This window comes from Apteryx rowi, unplaced genomic scaffold, assembly GCF_003343035.1.
Source record: "Apteryx rowi isolate R43461 unplaced genomic scaffold, aptRow1 scaffold_114, whole genome shotgun sequence".
Classification (NCBI taxonomy): domain Eukaryota; kingdom Metazoa; phylum Chordata; class Aves; order Apterygiformes; family Apterygidae; genus Apteryx; species Apteryx rowi.
This window is the reverse complement of record NW_020447353.1, coordinates 412384-431196: the sequence shown is the minus strand read 5'-3', so window position 1 is coordinate 431196 and position 18813 is coordinate 412384. Positions and strand designations below refer to the sequence as shown.

Below are 18813 nucleotides of genomic sequence, written 5' to 3'. Positions count from 1 at the left end.
GCAATTAGATATACCTTGAATATGGACAAATATTAAGACTTTTTAGCTAAAGATAATTAAGTTATCTAACTAAACTATTAAGTTTGTAAGGGACACCACTGAGGAAGACCTATTTTTATCCCAAGGATTTCAAATATTTATGAGTCTTTAGGGCATAACTTACCATTTGACAGATGAAAAGATCAAGAAAGAAACTTTTAAAAGGCATTTTCAAGCCTAACGATTCAAGAAATGCCTAGTGGGATTTTCGACATTTTCTACATCTCCCACTGACAAGTTTGTAGGATTTGCATTATTTTCCATACATCTGGGCCCATTGAAACCTTGGGAATTAGGAGCTTGGGCACTGAGGAAACCTCAGCAGGTAATAATAATTCTAATGCAACTTTAAGTTAACAAGTTAACCTAGGCACAATCTTAACCTTCAAAATACCTCCTTTTTACTTAGAAAAATCTCCAGTCCAGGCTTTGAGGTATGTTCGACCCAGGTTCACTTATCCAAGCAGAGGATGTGAAAGAATGCAGGCGTTAACTTCAGTTTGGGCTAAAACCCATCCATTTTGCCAACACAAGCAAAGGAAAAAAAAAGAAAAAGAAAAAAGAAACCCTTGCCTTTCCCATAATTTTTTCTGGAAGTACTGTTTTCTTGTACACACAACAGAGTGGGGAATAAGCCCAGATTTCTCAGCACAAAGAACCATGAGGTATATTCTCAGACACACTCATGTAAGTGCTGGAAATAGAGAATATGTCACAGAATCACAGAATCRCTGAGGTTGGAAGGGACCTCTGGAGATCATCTAGTCCAACCCCCCTGCTCAAGCAGGGTCACCTAGAGCACGTTGCACAGGATCGCGTCCAGGCGGCTTTTGAATATCTCCAGAGAAGGAGACTCCACAACCTCTCTGGGCAACCTGTKCCAGTGCTCTGTCACCCTCACAGTGAAAAAGTTTTTCCTCATGTTCAGATGGAAGTGTCTGTGTTTCAGTTTGTGCCCGTTGCCTYSCRTCCTGTCRCTSGGCACCACTGAAAAGAGTCTGGTCCCATCCTCTTGACACCCTCCCTTCAGATACTTGTACACGTTGATAAGATCTCCTCTCAGCCTTCTCTTCTCCAGGCTAAACAGGCCCAGCTCTCTCAGTCTTTCCTCATAAGAGAGATGCTCCAGTCCCCTAATCATCTTTGTAGCCCTTCGCTGGACTTGCTCCAGTAGTGCCACATCCCTCTTGTACTGGGGAGCCCAGAACTGGATGCAGTACTCCAGATGGGGTCTCACCAGGGCTGAGGAGAGGGGGAGAATCACCTCCCTYGACCTGCTGGCAACACTCTTCCTGATGCASCCCAGGATACCATTGGCCTTCTTGGCCACAAGGGCACATTGCTGCCTCATGCTTAACTTGGTGTCCACCAGCACTCCCAGGTCCTTCTCGGCAGAGCTGCTTTCCAGCAGGTTAGCCCCCAACCTGTACTGGTGCATGGGGTTGTTCCTCCCTAGGTGCAGGACCCTGCACTTGCCTTTGTTGAACTTCATGAGGTTCCTCTCTGCCCACCTCTCCAGCCTGTCCAGGTCTCTCTGAATGGCAGCACAGCCCTCTGGTGTATCGGCCACTCCTCCCAGTTTTGTATCATCAGCAAACTTGCTGAGGGTGCACTCTGTCCCTTCATCCAGGTCATTGATGAAGAAGTTGAACAATGCTGGACCCAGTACTGACCCCTGGGGGACACCGCTAGCTACAGGCCTCCAGCCAGACTCTGTGCCACTGATCACAACYCTCTGAGCTCTGCCATTCAGCCAGTTCTCAATCCACCTCACTGTCCACTCATCTAGCCCAATGTCAATGCAGGCAGAGTTCTGCTCTGAGTACTCTCTCGCTGTGAAAGGCTGCCCCAAGATTCATACATCMGTCTAGGTTTGTTGTTCACAGTAGATATAGCTCAAGTATAACCATGCCAAGTTAGGAACAAGTTGAGAATCTAACCCCAGAAATACCCGCTCTTCCAAAACAGAGAGTACACACTATCTACTAAACTTTTGACACAAACACCATGGAGAGGTCTATAGTCTCAGTTTCTTTAAATGACACTTTTATATACAATAAAGTGTAAGGTTTTAGAAGTAACAATATATTATATCTTCAAAGTTATTTTCAGTTGATTTCTCCTTTTAGTACACAGAGGCTAATGCAACCTCAAGCTGGACCACAATTATCACTGTTATCTCATCTTAATTTAAAGGTCCAAACACTCACCCACAGTGCAAACAAGGTAAATTATTTTCTTGTTTGTATAAAAGGATACTAAAGCATTCTCATTCTTTATAGAAAGTGGAACATAAGCTGGAATCTTCCATGCAAGCCACAAACATCAATAGTGGTTTGGTAGCATGCTGAGGAAACCTGTCTTTCCATCACAGAAAAATACCTTTCCTTTTTCTTTATATGCCATATCCTTGTTTAACACTCGGTAGCTACTCTCTCCAAATAATATTCTTCTGGAGCAGCAAAAATAATCTCTCTAGTTTATGGATGCAAATGGAAATTATGCCTAACAGTTCTGTTTGTATACTTCCTGTTTGGATACTTCCGCCTCTGTATGTAATGCCAGATATAGTCTCCTTTTTCTGCGCTGGGACTATCTTAACTGGTATCCACTTCATATTATTGCCACCAGAATGAAATGAGATTGGAGACTAATAAAGCTCACAGTCACATTGCCTCTAAAATTTTTTTTAGCTCCCTAAATTCAAATTAAATCCTGGATTAATTTTATGCTTGCACAGGTCAACAGGGTTGAATACCAAGACTGTGTAGGATTTGTAATACAGCAATAGCATCCTGTAAACACAGTCTTGGATCAGAGATTCAGACTGGGTTCTTTACTTCTTACACAACCAATATGTTTGTGTCCCAGGCTGAACTCTGCTTTCACTTTTGTGCAATTCCTCTATTAAGTTAGGCACTGAACGAGCCCAGCTGAAATTGTCCCAGCTTCCACAGATCACTGCAGTTCCTGCAGATCAAACTAGAGCTGCACTGCACAAGACTACATAAAACCAACACTGYACATGAATGAAGGGAAAGTTCAGTTCAGCCATTCAGAGTAGCGTATCTGATTCACATCCCATAAACGCTGAATATTTGTGTCAAGGCCCTATGCATTCCTTAACTTCAGCAGCTATAACTGCACTGAATGCAATCTGATGTTACAGAGTAAGGAACTTGGCCTGTGGTTGGCAGTTCTGCAACAGCAAACCATGCTGATCTTGGCAGTGCTTCCTACTAAGCCCTGAGCAAGCAGCAGCGTGACCTCAGAAAAAGTCCTGTCTGAGTGCCCTGAGGCCAAATAAATAGGGGAAGGGTAGTCAGAAAGAAAGAGGTCAATCTCATGTACATGCCACAATAGCTGAGATCCTCCGAGCTATCTCTGAGGGACCATAATAGGGTTTCTTATTTCACACACAGGAAAACAATTGCAGAAACACAGAGGGCCATATTCAGACAAGTTATTACAGTGCTTTAGCTGGACATCTGGACTGCAAGACAGGTGCATTCTCAAGCAATTATCCGGAGCCATCCAGATCACATCACAGCTCCATGCCAAGCTGTGCGCCTGCCCTTCCTTCCCATAAAAAATGCAGAGAGGAACAGCCTTGACCACCTCAGGGCCTCACCCTGGCTTGGTGCTGTAACATGGCGAGGTTTCAGAAGCAGATCTAGAAGCTGGGAAGCCCCCATGATTTTCAGTTTAGATACAGCCTTAGGTACCTAGTATGGCATCTGCACTGAGATAAGCAACAAGCAATTTAGACTATTATTGAAGCATTAAAGGAGAACTGTAGAGGTCATATTCAGACACCTACATTAGATGATTTAACCTAGCTGCTGCAACTTTTCTCCACTGACTGAAGAGAAAGGGTCTGGCTGCAGCAGATCTGCCTGTCAAGAGAGCCTTGAGACATCTTGAATTTAAGACATCATAAAGAATGTCTGTACTCACTTTCAGCTCTGTAGAAGAGAATCCACAGTCAGAGGAAGCCTATACTACAGCAAAAGCTTAAATCTTCCCCTCCCCTACCCAGGGAACAAGAGAAGAGAGGTTTGCTTTTGGCACTGCACTCCTCCCATTATAAGTTTCACTCTCCTTATTCCTCACTTAATCTCTGAGGCTTTTGTTTGCACCCTATACAAAAGCAAACTCCTCAGGAAAACCATGGGATAGACATGTCTCTGAAATATGTATTAACTCTGAAATTTCCATGCATCTTTTCAATCTGCAGAGGAATGTAAGTTTTCACTAGCTAAGCTTTTTTTTTTTAATATCATCTTAATCAACTTCAGTTTTAATTGAGGTTTTCATTGCCCTGATTTTATTTTAGATATGGTCATTCAATGCATGATTCCTTGGGGCAACTTACCTGCAGGCAGCGCCCACAAAAGARGCAAGCAGAGGAAGTGGTTTAAAATGTCACTTTCTTCTTACCTGTCTGGGTTAGCAATAAGTGCAGTTATAAGTTCAACAAAGTTCACATACTGTTAACACATTAAAGGATTAATGAGCAGCCCAGAAAAGAGGAAGAACAACTGTTCTACCTGTCTGGAGGAGAAAAGTGAGAAGATTGATGAGGGCAAGAGTTAGACAGACCTCCGTCTGCTGGAACAGTGAGAAGAGAGGATTGTCCTGTGCAAACTATAGGCCTACTGCACAGCACAGCACATTAGGAGAAAGAAAAAAAGGGTGTCATTATTCACAACAAGTGCTTATTAACATAAGCTCTTTGTGCATTTACTACATGAATTCTGAATTTACATCTAGAGTTTTCAAAATCCAGAATATTGCAAAAAAAATTGCAATTGCAAGAAACAAATGGAATATGAAGTTCAAAAAGCTACCAAAGGGGTATTCACACATACTATCACCAGACTGGTGAAGACAATCTCATTAGGCTCTACAGTCAGTGAAGAAAGTTTCTTCCAGAATGCAATTCCAAACATTTAAATTAAGCTCTTACTCTGAAATCACCTTGCTCTCCCTTCCTCCCTCCCCCAACTATAGAGGCAGTCTAGTGAGATTAGACTTCTTAGGATAAGGTATTGTGAATACTGTCCCACCGCAACAGTATAGACAGAAGATGAGGGGCACTCATGTGCAGTCACACACGCGCGCACACACAACTTCATTGGAATTATAAAGCAATGCAACTGGCATCAAGTGAACAATTGTCCCTTTTGACAGTGTTCCACAGGAGCAAGAAAGGAGGTCCAAATTCATCTGCTTTGACATCAAGGTATACACATGCACATAAATACACATACAGAAAAAAAGCAGGTAAAATACTGTAAGTGTAGGTGTTCTTTTCCTGCAACAAACATTTCATGTCTATCAATCTTTACAATTCAATACATTAACTTTGGAAATGGACACAAGAAGTTCATATTCTTAAGTCCTTAAAAAATCTTATTTTTACACATCAAATACAAATTTTCAAGTTCCTAAACAGTTTATACCCGAAGTAGTAAAGATTTATCACCTGAATTAATTGAAATCCTTACACAGTGTGCACACACTAAGGCAAAGATTCAGCTTCCATAAAATGTTCATCCTCTCTACAGTATTTATTTGCAAGCACTGACATTAACAGATTAAATATTTTTCAGAATTTGGGTACCTGCATTTGTATGCTTGCATCCTTTGAATCATGGGCAGAGCTAACCTGAAATTGTTGTGCATTATCTGATTTCAAATATAGAAAGCGTTCATCTGGTAGCTGACAGTGACCAGCTTGATACCAAAACTTGTAGCAAAACTTCATACAGCACTTGTATATAAGAAATTAATGCAAAGGGGAAGATTATTTAGAAATTTACTATCACAAAAAGTACCTTTGAAGAGGTGACCATTCTCCATCTGAATGAGGGTAAGATGCAGACTGAGAAAATGTAGCAACTGCAGGAGTCTTTATCTCAGATACTTCATCGATACACACTTCTGGAACAGGGATCCTAGGTATAGGGAAAAATGAAAGTTAAAAACMGTACTTCATTACCCAGCAGTCATATATTCCAGTTAATGAAAAAACTATTGCAAGTAAGAATTAGTCTAAGCTGAACTAAACAGAGATAGAGATGTGTCATCTGATTCCCACCTTCTAGTTCACAGCAGTGACTGAAGATTGTTGCTATGTTTTCAGTGTCATTTTCATTATTTTTGTTAGTAATGTTCCTGACAGCTTTCTAGCCTAAAGCTTTTGCTTAGAGAAACATGTCCCTCAACCATGTGTACTGACTTGATAGAATTTACTGTCAGAAGATGTGGAATGGAACATTAACCCAGCATTAGGTCTCCATTATACATCTCAATGCCACTGTGATACCTTGAATTGTCCAATGGTTCTTTTTCTTCTTCTGAACTAATCTCTATAGGAAACATATCTTCATCTTCTGATGTGTCTCCATTGTCTTCTCGTTTTAAGCTGTCCATTTTATGGGTAGACTTCCTCCTCTTTTTCCTCCTTTTTTTCACAGAGCTACAGGCCAGAGAGGTTTCAATAGCAGGCTGGGATCCATGGCCTTGGGGTGGTACTTGTGAGGATACACTGGAGTCCAGGTTTCTTATCCTGTCTGTTGAGTTCCTCTTCAGCTGAGTTTCCATTAAAGCAGTTCCCTCAGACAGAATGGGGGATGTAGAGAGATGATAAGGAATTACCTCCTGAGAAAGAAATCCAAACCACATGACATTATTAGTTCCTCAGCAAGTCATAAATATGGTTCTAAATCTAGTCACAAATAAGTCATTTGCTCCTCAGAAAAGTAATACAGTCTAGAGAACTGGGGGCTCAATATGATCCCACAGTGCATGGAAATTCTTCAACAGCAGCATCTGTACCCTCCAGAAAGGATCCTCAGAGCTTTTAATACTGGCAAGGTTATGGCATGAGTCTCTATCCAAGTGATGCTAGATACAAAGCAGAAATAAAATCCTAGTTTATAGTCTGAAAGTTTTGTAAAATCAATTTTTCTTTGTAACTCAAATGACAGATACTACTCCAATAAGTCAGCTGCTTATAATTAGGTCATGTGAACATCCTCTTAGGCTATAATATATACACATCTCTAGACACACACGGAAGTATTTCTAGCATTTTTCAGTCACCAAATAACTGCTACCATATAAAGGTTTTAAATACAAAGATGTGGAGATGAAAACTGCACACGAACACAATTCTCACCTGAAATTAACAGGATGGTACTCAGTAGAAGAACTTGAAAATCCAATCCATCCTGGACAGTAACAAAAATTATTGGGGATATCTGAAGAGAAATGCCTGTAAAAGGCTTTTTTATGTTGGTATCATATGTTATAGGTAGACTATTCAAAATTAATGTGGCCAGAACTTATACTGACTACTATTTAATCACACAGCCCAACAGCAGGGCATTCTCATTTCATTACAATTCCTCATGAATAACAGTTGCAAAATCATGTTTTTAACAAGTACCATCATTACTGTATGCACAGATGTGTAGAGGACATGTGCACTTCTATACTCACAATCTGCTTAGTGCATATGTCCAACTAAAAATTTCTGCAAAAAATAGGTCCATGGACATATCTCTGGAGCATGCAACTGTGCACATATTATTTCTGCTGACACACAGGCATGCACATTAACTAAAAAATAAACCAGAGTTTATGATGACTACCTTCTTTAGATTTTTTTCCAATCTCAGTGATTCAAAAATGAAATAACTGCTTATTATCAAATTTCCATAGGAGAAAAATGTCCAGAAACGTTTGAAATTATAAGCTGGATAAAGATACGCTTTTCAACAAAATTCCTAAATTGAAAACTAAATTGGAAAAGTAGGCACCAAATTTTTTAACAAACTAAAATTAGTTTTGACTCTTACCTTATCATTATCCATCTCTTGCACAAAAAAGGCCTCTCCATTGTCTCCTAGCTTCATGTGCAAATCTACAGCTTCTCCATTAATTTCTATGTCAACCTTGAAAAAAATATATATATTCTTAAATGAAAACAAAGTTATTTTAGGTACACAGTTCCTGTTCAGCTATCCTGTATCTGTCACTAGCCAAATGCTTCTCAGGGAACTGGAAGAAACCTTACAACAAATACTAAATATTGAACTCCTTTCTTCTTTTCCCCCACTTCCTCGTAAGTCTATGCGCTGTCAGAATGTTTTCCTAATGGATTCAGCTCATTCCTGGCTTGCTCCTTCAGTCAGCAAGGTACATAGCCATTATATAAAGTTCTGTATTTTTTTAAATGCAATTCTAGATGCTTCATTAACCTCGTAAATCTTTGCTTTCTTTTAATTCATAACCTAATTGGGCATTGTGTGAAAAGTACTTCTTCATGCAAATTCTTAATATGCTGCCTTTCAAATTCATTAAATAGACCTCTCTTATTACTGAGAGGCATAAATAAGAAAACTTAATTTAAAATCTCTACACAATTGATGTCTATTTCTTTTGCGTATTTACCTCAACTCTATACAGTCTCAACCATTTCCATTTCTTCTCATGAAGAGCTCTCTCCTTTGCCTCTAACCATTTTTGCCACCATTTCCATTTTCATTGTATTTTTTTTTGAGACTAGAACAACCTTACATATTTGTAGTATTTCTATAGGCATATTATAGGGTATACACATCTATAGGGTATACTACAGGCATGGTAATATTTTCAACTTTAACCCTTCGTAAACATTGGTATTCCTTTCCAATTCAGACAAGAATTGAACAAGGTCCATGACGACACCCAGGTGCTTTTGCTGAACAATTATAGCTACATTAGAACCTAGACTATATGTAGTTACACATTATGCCCTAAAATAATCTGTCCTGTATTAGTCACTGGCAATTTCTCATATTGTATTGTCAAGTCATTAAACTTGGTTACATTTCCCTAAAGTTCCTCACTGCCTTTTCCAGCTTCAGTTAACCTAAACATTCTGTTATCTGAAAATATTACTTCATTATTAACTCTCTTTCTGTAACCATCAATAAACATGTTAAACAGAGGGGTCTTAGTACCTAGTCACTAACAAAATCTAGTATAAGCCCAAATTAGCTCATTTAAAATTTTACTCTATTGAAAATAAATGTTACAAAATTAATGGTTTATTTTGTAGCTATTACAGTCAGTGTTTTACAAATTATGCTTTGAAATGCAATTATCAGTAGTAACCAATTTAACTGAACCTTGACTCTATTTGGGCATTTTGTAAAATGTCTAAAGAAAATCTTGACTAACATACTGCAAAACATTCAGTAATTTTCATGCTATTAGAGTTGACCCACAGAAAAAACATAACAAAAGTTTCAATTTTCTTACCACTTTCTCCCTAGAACGTAGAACTCCCATTTTCCCAAAACGTACATGGAAAGGAGAACACTGAAGATTTCCATCTGGCTGACGTACAACAATTATATCTATACAACCTGACAATGTGGCAGGGTTTAGTCCTTTATAGAGCTCCTTCACAGTTACAAACACTTGCCCTGCTAACTGTCCAACATAATTCATGGTTTGGACCTGAAAAGAAACAGGAAAAAAACAAGTTTTTGATCACTACTTTATATTGTAGAGATATTTGAGTGACCAGCACATTTTAGATTCCAGGAGTCAGTTATTCTCTTATTTTACAATTTAATAACATAACTTAGAATTGGGATATCCCATCTAATTTATTTACTGCTGACATGTTTGAACAGAGCTATTAGAAAGCAATAACAAAAGACACCTTGTTACTCGGAGAATTATGACAAGTTTCAAAAGGTCATAAAATTAGCTGCATTCAAAACCCCTGTCAGACCTTCAGACTCTGCAGCTCATAAATATGTTTCCAATTATCTCTGAATAGAAAAGCATTACTTCCAAAATAATGTCTTTCCTTCTACCATGTACTGTGCTCTCAACACTGAAAATGCTTCTCTCATAGATTTCTAAGGACTTTTAAGGGCAGGGCCAGTGAATGGTAGATCTAAATTTCTACTACATTAAAGTCAAAGACTATTCTCCCACTTTATAGGGATTGCTTTTGTTAAAAGATTGTCATAACGCACTTGTAAAATAGATATGCCTTAAGGTTTGACAAGCAACCTTCACTCCAGAACTTCCTAACTTTGAAGTGCTTCCTAATGCAACACTACTATTCTTTTAAAACAGATTTTCAGTGTCAGAAGGTTTATTTAAAATTAGGCGGGGGCTGATGGTTGAAGTGATCGGTTGGTTGGCTCTATTTCCCCTGCTCCTGGGTTTACTTAGCATAGTTTCTGTTAATACACTTCCTGTTTAGGCTCTGTTAATACACTTAGTCCCCTACACAGGACAGCATGCATACTTAGACATACCTTAAAATTCAGAAAATCCTTAAGCGCTCTCAAAGTATGAATGTATTTAAGAGAGTACTCTACYGAACACTAGAGATTTTAAGGACTTCCAATGTCTATTGTTTTCATTACTGCTCCACACCTCTTGCAGATATTAAGATACTAATTTCAGACAAGTTCTTCGTGTTCGCTCAGTGTAAAGCATATGCCTTACACACACAAAGCTCTCTGCTGCGCTGTACTGCATCACCTGGATGATGGGATATCAGCAGCAGTAAAAGGGATGCTCCCGGGGTGGTCAATGGTAAAACTCCCATGGATGATGATGATACCAGAACTGAGATCAGAGTCTGAGAGACAGTCACTGCACTGAGCTGCACGGCGTGTTTTAACCAGCACCATCTGCTRCAATAGAGACTCTTTCAGCTGTGTTCTTCCATAAACAACAAAACCATGCAAGTGTGAAGTGCTATAAAAATAGCTCTAATTTTTAATAGGGATTTATACTTAGAAATGAAAAACTATTAAAGGAATACAACCACTGCAGCCAAACACTGGAAAGTTAGGAATGCCATAATTAAGGTTTGTCTCTTCGTGCATAATTTTTCTAATCAATTAATGATCACTTCCTGGGATAGACCAGTGCATTGTTTTTTTCTCTGTTTCTGTTGTGGTACATAAGCATCAAGACACAACTCATGCTCTAAAGAAAGAATTATTTATATTTTGGGGGACTTTATGATACATTACCCGTGAAAAGTGATGATGCTCTCCCTGTTGATAACTGGGGTGCTGAATCACAAAAAGATTAAGACTGAAAGCAGGCACTAACTTCGGAAACCCAGCTAGCTTTTTCAAAGTATTTAGCATTATACAAGAAGTTAACTGTTGAAAGAGCAATCTTAAATATTGTTAGGAGATGCATTTCTGCACACCTCTCAATTCAGAAAGCATCTGTTCTCAATCTACAAAGTGCCATGTATTGAAAAGTCAGCATGAGAACTTCATGGTGGAGACAGCAATCGTAGTCAGTTCTCCAACATTCAACCCGAAGCAGCACTTTTGGGCTCCAATTATAGATGCGTTAGACACGTAGCTTCCTGAATACAAATCTAAAGGTAAGCAGTTTCATAGGAAACTGCACTTTAAACCTATGACACACCTTAAGCTGTGTCATAGACCTAAAAGTAACTTAGGCTGGAACAGACCTGTAGAAGTCGTCCGGCCCAAAAGTCTGCTCAAAGCAGGGCCAACTTAGACCAGGCTGCCCAGGACCTTGTCCAGCTGAGTTCTGAATATCTTCAAGGGTGGAGATTTCTCAGATTTCCTGGGAATCTGTTCTAATGTTTGACCATCTTCACAGTGAAATTTTTTTTCCTAATATCTGATCAGAATTTCTCTTCTTGCAACTTGTGCCTGTTGCCTCTTGTCCTATCACTGCACCTCTAAGGAAGAAAGAGTCTGGCTCCATTTCAGCTTTACTCCCCCGATTCTGTAGCTGAAGACCCTTAAGACTGAACAGAACTAGTTCTCCTCCCAGCTTCTCCTTATAAGYCATAAGTTCTAAGCCCCTAATTATCTTGGTGGCCCTCATCTGAACTCCTTAAAAAGCAGGCAGCATACATATATGGACTTAAGTTCAGAAGTGAGTCTCCAAGGTGACAGTTATAAGCAAAGCTTTAAAATTATCTTTTTGCTTTTGAAAAATAGTTCTATTTGTGATTTTTCTAACCTAAAGTATAATAAAAAAACATATTTCTTATTGAGCTAAGATTAAATTTAAAAATGGCTACAATTAGTCTCAAAATTAAATATTGTAGTTCACGCCAGTTAAGGCTTGGTTAATGCTTTGTAGGTGCAACAGAGCCACAACTTCCTTTTCGCTGGTGGGGAAGGACTTGCTGGGACAGTACACTTGCCCCACAGTTTGTGATGGTTATGAATAAATGATCAGGGATACAAAGATTCATGCATCTTCTCAACAAGTTACACCAGGAGAGCTCCTAAATCCCTAAACAGAGAATTTCACAACTATTCTGGTTCACAGGTGTTAGCCATACCGCCTGCCTTCTCATAGGACACTATTAATTTACTGGTATAAAAGTAATCAAAGGGCTAGACACCGTCCTCAAGCTCTGAGGCCAACTGGCACAGCACAGCTGGCACCCACACACTGAAAGTCTCTTATATCCTAAAAGAAAGGGGCATATTCAAACTGCCAATTGGTAAGGACACTTCTTTCAAATTGGACTGAACCTGGCCTGTGGAATAAAATCACCAGCGAATAAAAAAATAGATTGACAGACTAATCACATAAACCCCATTTTCTCAGGAAACCAGACAAAAATGCTTTTATATTTCAACTGTAAGGAAGAAAAGACACTGTAGTTACAATGTGAGATGTGAGTTCAGAAATTGAACTCTGAGGCATGTGGACCCTTTTTCCTAACTTTGAAAGGGCACTCCAACCACAGCCAAGCTTGTTTGGAGTCTGAGATTTGTAAGTTTACACTCTGACCCTAGAGTCGGTTCCATACAATGTCAGTACTCCAGGAAACCAACATTCCTTAAACCCCAGAGAGACTGCATGTGGTTTTGGAGCAACGTTTTACTCTGGCTGCTCCAAGAAGTCTTTCACTTACTGATCACGTGGCAGGAACTTCAGCAGTAAACATGGGTTTACATCATGAGTTAAACCCCTAACGCCTGTTTGTTAATTAAACTGAATTTAGTAAAAGTCGTCTTCTCATACCAAGGAGGCAAGTTTCCYTAGTGGACACATTATGGAGAAATTTTGCTGCTGAGAGAATTCAGAATCCTTTTGACCTAAGCTTACAGCAAGTGAGAACGATCTGTACTGCTTCAGTCAGAATTTTAAAACGGCTTGAGTTTTGTTCTTTGCCATAATGCAGGGCTGTGCTGTGCATTCTGCATCTATTAAGAAGTTAGAAGTATTTTCTAGGATCATTTTTTATGTCAGATTAACTGGCATCCCATGCCAGGAGGCTCTGAAATTTTGCAACTCCTTTGACTGTTAAAGACAGACATCATCTTTCAGAACTGATCATCAGGTTGAAAAATAGGTGAAAAATAAATATCTAGGTGTTACCTTAATATTTATCTCGTTTATTAACTTATCCTAGATTGACCTAACAGAATTAATTCTGTAAGTCCCTCCTGAAGTCCCACTCTATTGGATGGCACAATAAGTTTAAAGGCCCTGTCAAATCATCATCTTCTTTTATATAGGTAGCAAGTCATACTTCCACTGGAAAAGCTGATAATTATATTCTTCCTGTCCCTTTTTTACACCCAAGCTCTGCCCTGTTTCATCCTTCTTTACGGTATTTGGTATGATAAAAAACTGAAAGTTGTTAGAGCTGAAGACTTCTTTTGCTTCAGCAAGACCCAGTGTCTCTTTGGGTTCTACAACACAATGAATAATGGGTTAGATATCCAAAAACATATGAGTTAATTAGGGATAAAAGTCCCATTCAACACACTCCAAAGACAGATGGTTATTGAAAAGCCATGATTTAGGTACCACGCTGTAAGGGTAACTAAAAACTGGAAAAGACCTCCTCTGGAGGGTATAAAAATTCACATGCAGAAAACTTTGAAGAGCAGGACATGGGCTGAAAATGATTTAGGGACAGGTGATCCTAACAGAGATGGTCATTTTGCTACATCCAAAGTACTAAATTAAACCATATCACATCAAAGATATAGCCATTAGAATCTGATCATCTATACTAAATCTATTTAAACTGCCAGTTCTGTTTCTGGTACATTTTTGGTACAGGCCAACTAGCACTCTCTCAAGCAATTCCCAGGAACAGCTCATAAGTGAAGATCGACTGGGGATAATTCCCATGGCCACTTTGGACGCAGTGATCTTCTTCTCAGGGCTTAGAGAGCTTTGCAGAATAGATGTCAACAGATTGTGCTAGCTGGTCACAGCCCCAAAGAACGGACTTTGGCACTGTTTAGTTTATTAACATGGATGTAACATTTACGTCCCTTCCAGCCCTTTTTCTAGGGTTCTACAGTTAAAACTGTGCACTAGTTTTGCAGGCCACCAGGGGAAGATTTGCAGCAATGGTAAACATAACACAAACCAAGTATGCTTAGCACAAAGAAAAACAATACGTACAGGCATGTCTTTTGGGTTTGTTTTTAATACCTGCCATCATGATGAGACCCTGGTCCATGACTGAAGTGATAGGCATAAGCACAAACCAAATAGGCTTTCATAAGAACTTTCCCATATAACTTATGAAATGGTGGAACAGAGACAAAATCTGACAGGCTAGTGTTCAGTTAAAATAAATCATCATAGCTCTGCTGCTGACACTGGAACTACAACAATTTTGCAAACCTGATCCATCTGGTATCCAGATCTGCCCTTGGCTTCTGTTTAGAAGATGCAAAGCTTGAGGGAGTCCATACTATACCTAGAGATTATATTTTGGCCCCTTCAAGTGAATTATTCCTAATTCACAAGAAAGCAACTGATGGCAGTTCAAAAATTCTTAGATGAGTACTTACCGCTACTGTTTTATTATGTATCAAACATTTTCTTGATTCTGGGGCAATTCAATTTTGTTTGCATTATTAAACACCAACTCCCTCTACAGTAATTAATGGCATTCTTCTATTGACTTATTCTTTGCCTTGAAAAACAGTATGAGAGTTTACCTTCTAGAAAGATTTATGACAAAAATGTAAGAGAGAGAAGGAAGTATTTCAGATGAAGATTCCCTAGATGGATGTTCTCAAATTAAGATTAATGTTACAAGTCTGTACAGCAACTACAGTAATGATTACTTATTAACTGCAAAAGCTCATGAAAAATTATTGCTTTATATTTTTAACAGAGGTACTTCTACTTATTATTAAATGGTTAGCATTTTATGAAGTGACTAATGCTGTGTGACCAGCACATTCAAACCTCTTAGCTTTTTAACTCATTTCAGGCTGGACACTGAAAATCATTAGTAACTTTTGAAATCTTGTTCTTTACATGTTTGTTAGTTCCTAGATCAGTCCAACCCAGGGTGATTGCCATGAACCCCCATCACAGTTTTCTGACTAAGTTCCCAATCAGAACCCCAAAGTCATTGCTCATGCGTCTCCCAGAGCAAAATCAGACCTTCGATCTTTCTCCTGAGGAGCAGTGAAGGCACTGCATTAGGACTTCAGGAGACAGTTTATGTTCCTACTTTGCTACAAGGTTCCCCCATGATCTTGGTCAAGTCACTAAGGCTTGKCCCACTGGTTTCAAGTGAGCTCTATCAGTCTGGCTATATCTGAACTGCAGCATGCCAAGCACATCCGAGTGAGACATGGACAAGCACCCTGCCTGCACATTATTTTCCTGGGAAAGGAAACCTGGACACATGAGTTGGAAGAGAGCCATAAGCAGCCATGTCCCTGATTTTGACAAGTTGTGAGGGGAAAACTCCAGAGCACTGTGTTGAGCAGTGTGATTCTGGCCGTTCTGTAAATAGGATGGCAAACTTTAGTCCAAACCTCATTATAAGCTCATTTTTTCCAGACCTCACCATAGTCACAGTGGTATGAGACAGACCACATTCCTGCAGGTGATTTGACAAATACTCCTGGTCAATTGTGAAACAGGTGCAACTCACTTTGCATCCCAAATCAGAAAGCAACATACAGCATGTGGCTGGCTCAACACCAGAGAAAAAGCATTTTGCTTCCTGCCAGCCATATCTCCATAAATATTTTAGGGTTGGGACTACTTAATTCTATTAGGAGTTATTTGACTCCTATTCCCATTAGCCAAGGCCAGTGCCAAAAACTGGGCCTTCTTCAGAGAGTCAAATGGATCAAATGTCAAACCTATTTGCTTTCAAGCTGCCAATACCTGCCAGAACCCACTCATTCACTCTCACTCCCTCACCCTTTCACACACACACACACACACACACACACACACACACACTACACAGATATGGACTATGACTATCAGATAACTATTCACTTGAGCACTGGTAAAGCAGTAGCTCTCATCACTATCTTTTAAATATATGAAACACTGTTTGGTCCAATTCCTCACAAAGTTCTCGTTAAGGATATTTTCTTGAGAGCAGCTGAAATCACAAATTCAAATTGAAGACTCAAAACTTGCTAGTAATGAGTTCTCATGTTCAAAAGGAGGGAAGACTGGCCTGTAGTCCTACGATCAGGATATCTGACTGTCACTGAAGAGTCCAAATGTAACCTTTCATGGTCAGTTTAAGCCTATCTAAGCTCATGGTCTCATAACAACCTCTTGACATTCATTTCCAACCATCCCAAATCCTCCCCTCATAACAGTACTGGGTTCATGCAGGTTCATTTCAAGTGTTCACAGGTCCAACTGAAAACTAAAACCACAAAAATCAGACATACAAAAAGTAGTTTTCAGTTGGATCAGTGAGCTGATCTGACTCACCATATACCCATACAACTGCTAGCATCTACTCAAGAGAGACAGTGAGAAAGTGTCGTCAGTGGGTAGCACCAAGGACACCTCTTTTGGCATTTCAGGCAAACATGAAATCACATCTCAAGGCTCATCTCCTCCTTTCCCAGAGATCTCCTGGGAGACCTTCCACATTTCCCTTGGTCTCTGCGCCTCAGCAGCTTCCTAGCTGTACAACGCTTCCCATCTCACAGAGGTACTTTGAGGGAAAGCATACAAGGACTGACACCCCTTTGGACTGATATCACACAAACAGGATCAAACTTTACAATGAGTCGAAAAGTACAAATTGATGCTTGAAATCTTGGAACTTCTGAAATAACTGGAGAATATATTGCAGGTCATTTACTGTGCTGCCCTATGCTACTGTCCTGATGTCAGAGGAGGAATATAAATCAGAGTGGAAGCACAGCAGCAGTTCAGCTCTATGCTGATACTTCTATGTGACTTGGCATCCTTTCTTTCAGTGGATTAGAAAATAAATTTCTTCTTTAGATTTTAACTCTATATTTTCCGCATTTTCAGAGTTTAAAGTAGACTTTAACTATATTTGGAATGGTTTTGATCATTGCTGAGTGTATGTGTATTCATACAGAGATATTAGATATATAACATGTGAACACCTGCTTATCCATAGGTACGGAAAAGGGCCAAAGACTAAATCTTGCCCAACACCCTTACAACAGTCCACACTGAGTCAGGTAAGTAGATGTTATCAGATAATCTTTACTCTGCTTTAGTGAAACACAGCTACTGGAGAAGCAGAAAGTATCTAAAACCATTAGATATAATTTTCATGGCTTCACGCCCAAAATCATAACATAATTGTATTGGATCTTTTCCATTTTATCTCCTTCACCTTCTCCCCACTTTTTTCTTAAGTTATTTTCTGGGAATTAGGCCCATTTTACTGTAACAGGAGCATATCCATCTGACTTCCAACCAGATACACAAGCGACAGCAAAACTTTAACTATACATACAAAACATTTGCCAATGCTTGCTTCCTGAGACAGCCGTGACACAGATAAAACCACACAGAAAAACAACAAACAAACAAACCACCCCCAAAATCCTTCCAGACTGCGAACCAGATCAGAGGTTAATGGATCTATTGAGGTTGCTGAATATATACGGGAAAGGAAAAATGATATGCTAGTTAGTCTGTAACATCAATACTGAGATCCTATTATTAGTAGAGGCCTCTACAGAATTGCAAAATACATTCCTCTTTTTGACAGAGATAACAAAAATATTGCACAGCTTTGTCTCCTCCCTACTCTCTACAAAATACATTCCCTTTTACAGGAAATCTTAAAAAAGTAAATGATCTTAATTACCTTCCTACAACATCTTAAAGTATCTGAAAAATAATTCAAAAACCTCTTAGAGGAGATAACGCTAATTAGTATAACAACTGGTAATTGTTCTACAAAAAAAAAAAGAAGAATGACACAACATAAACCCAAAATATCTGAAAGTTCAGTTTTACATGCAGAAATCCCACTACTGCCAGCCAAGCTCTGCCATGCCGTTAAATATTTCTGGCGTGTTACTGCTTTCCTTACCCCACCTCAGGAAGAGTGTTAGTGAGCAAGCGGTACTAACTCGGCAATTCGCATCACCAGTCACGGGCCGGAGGGAGGTGAACCGTCACCTCTGGCCCCGAAGCGGAGCCGCAGCGGGGCAGCAGGATCGCGGCGCGAGCGCGGCGCGGGCAGGGCGCAGACCCCTCCGCCGCCACCTCCCCGCCGCCGGTTCCACCCCGAAGATGGACCAGGAAACCACGGGATTTCTCCTCTGTGAACCCCAGATGAACCCGACAGCACCGCTGTTTATCTTCACTCCTAAAAGCGAGCTCCTTCAGCAGAGGAAAAGCGGGCGCGGCAGGCATGGCGCAGCCGCTCAGGCCGGAGCCCCATGGGGGCAAAGATGCCCCGGGCAGGTGTCACGGGCCGGGGGGACCCGCCTG

General features: G+C 39.8%; 1 protein-coding gene across 2 annotated transcripts in view; it reads right to left on the bottom strand.

The window, feature by feature from the left end:
• The window catches only part of LPIN1 (lipin 1), a 50318-nt gene extending 31790 nt beyond the window's left edge, over positions 1-18528 (bottom strand). Inside the window, exons 1-5 of one of the 2 annotated variants that reach the window (XM_026079143.1) lie at positions 18450-18528; positions 9355-9555; positions 7908-8003; positions 6371-6705; positions 5880-5999 (exon numbers count right to left, since the gene is read on the bottom strand). In XM_026079143.1, the coding sequence (XP_025934928.1) occupies positions 5880-5999; positions 6371-6705; positions 7908-8003; positions 9355-9546 (743 nt within the window). In that variant the 5' untranslated portion in view covers positions 9547-9555; positions 18450-18528. Of the gene's footprint in view, positions 1-5879; positions 6000-6370; positions 6706-7907; positions 8004-9354; positions 9556-18449 lie in introns of those variants that run through there. The other variant, XM_026079150.1, reaches the window with a different exon arrangement.
• Positions 18529-18813: the final 285 nt, after the last annotated feature.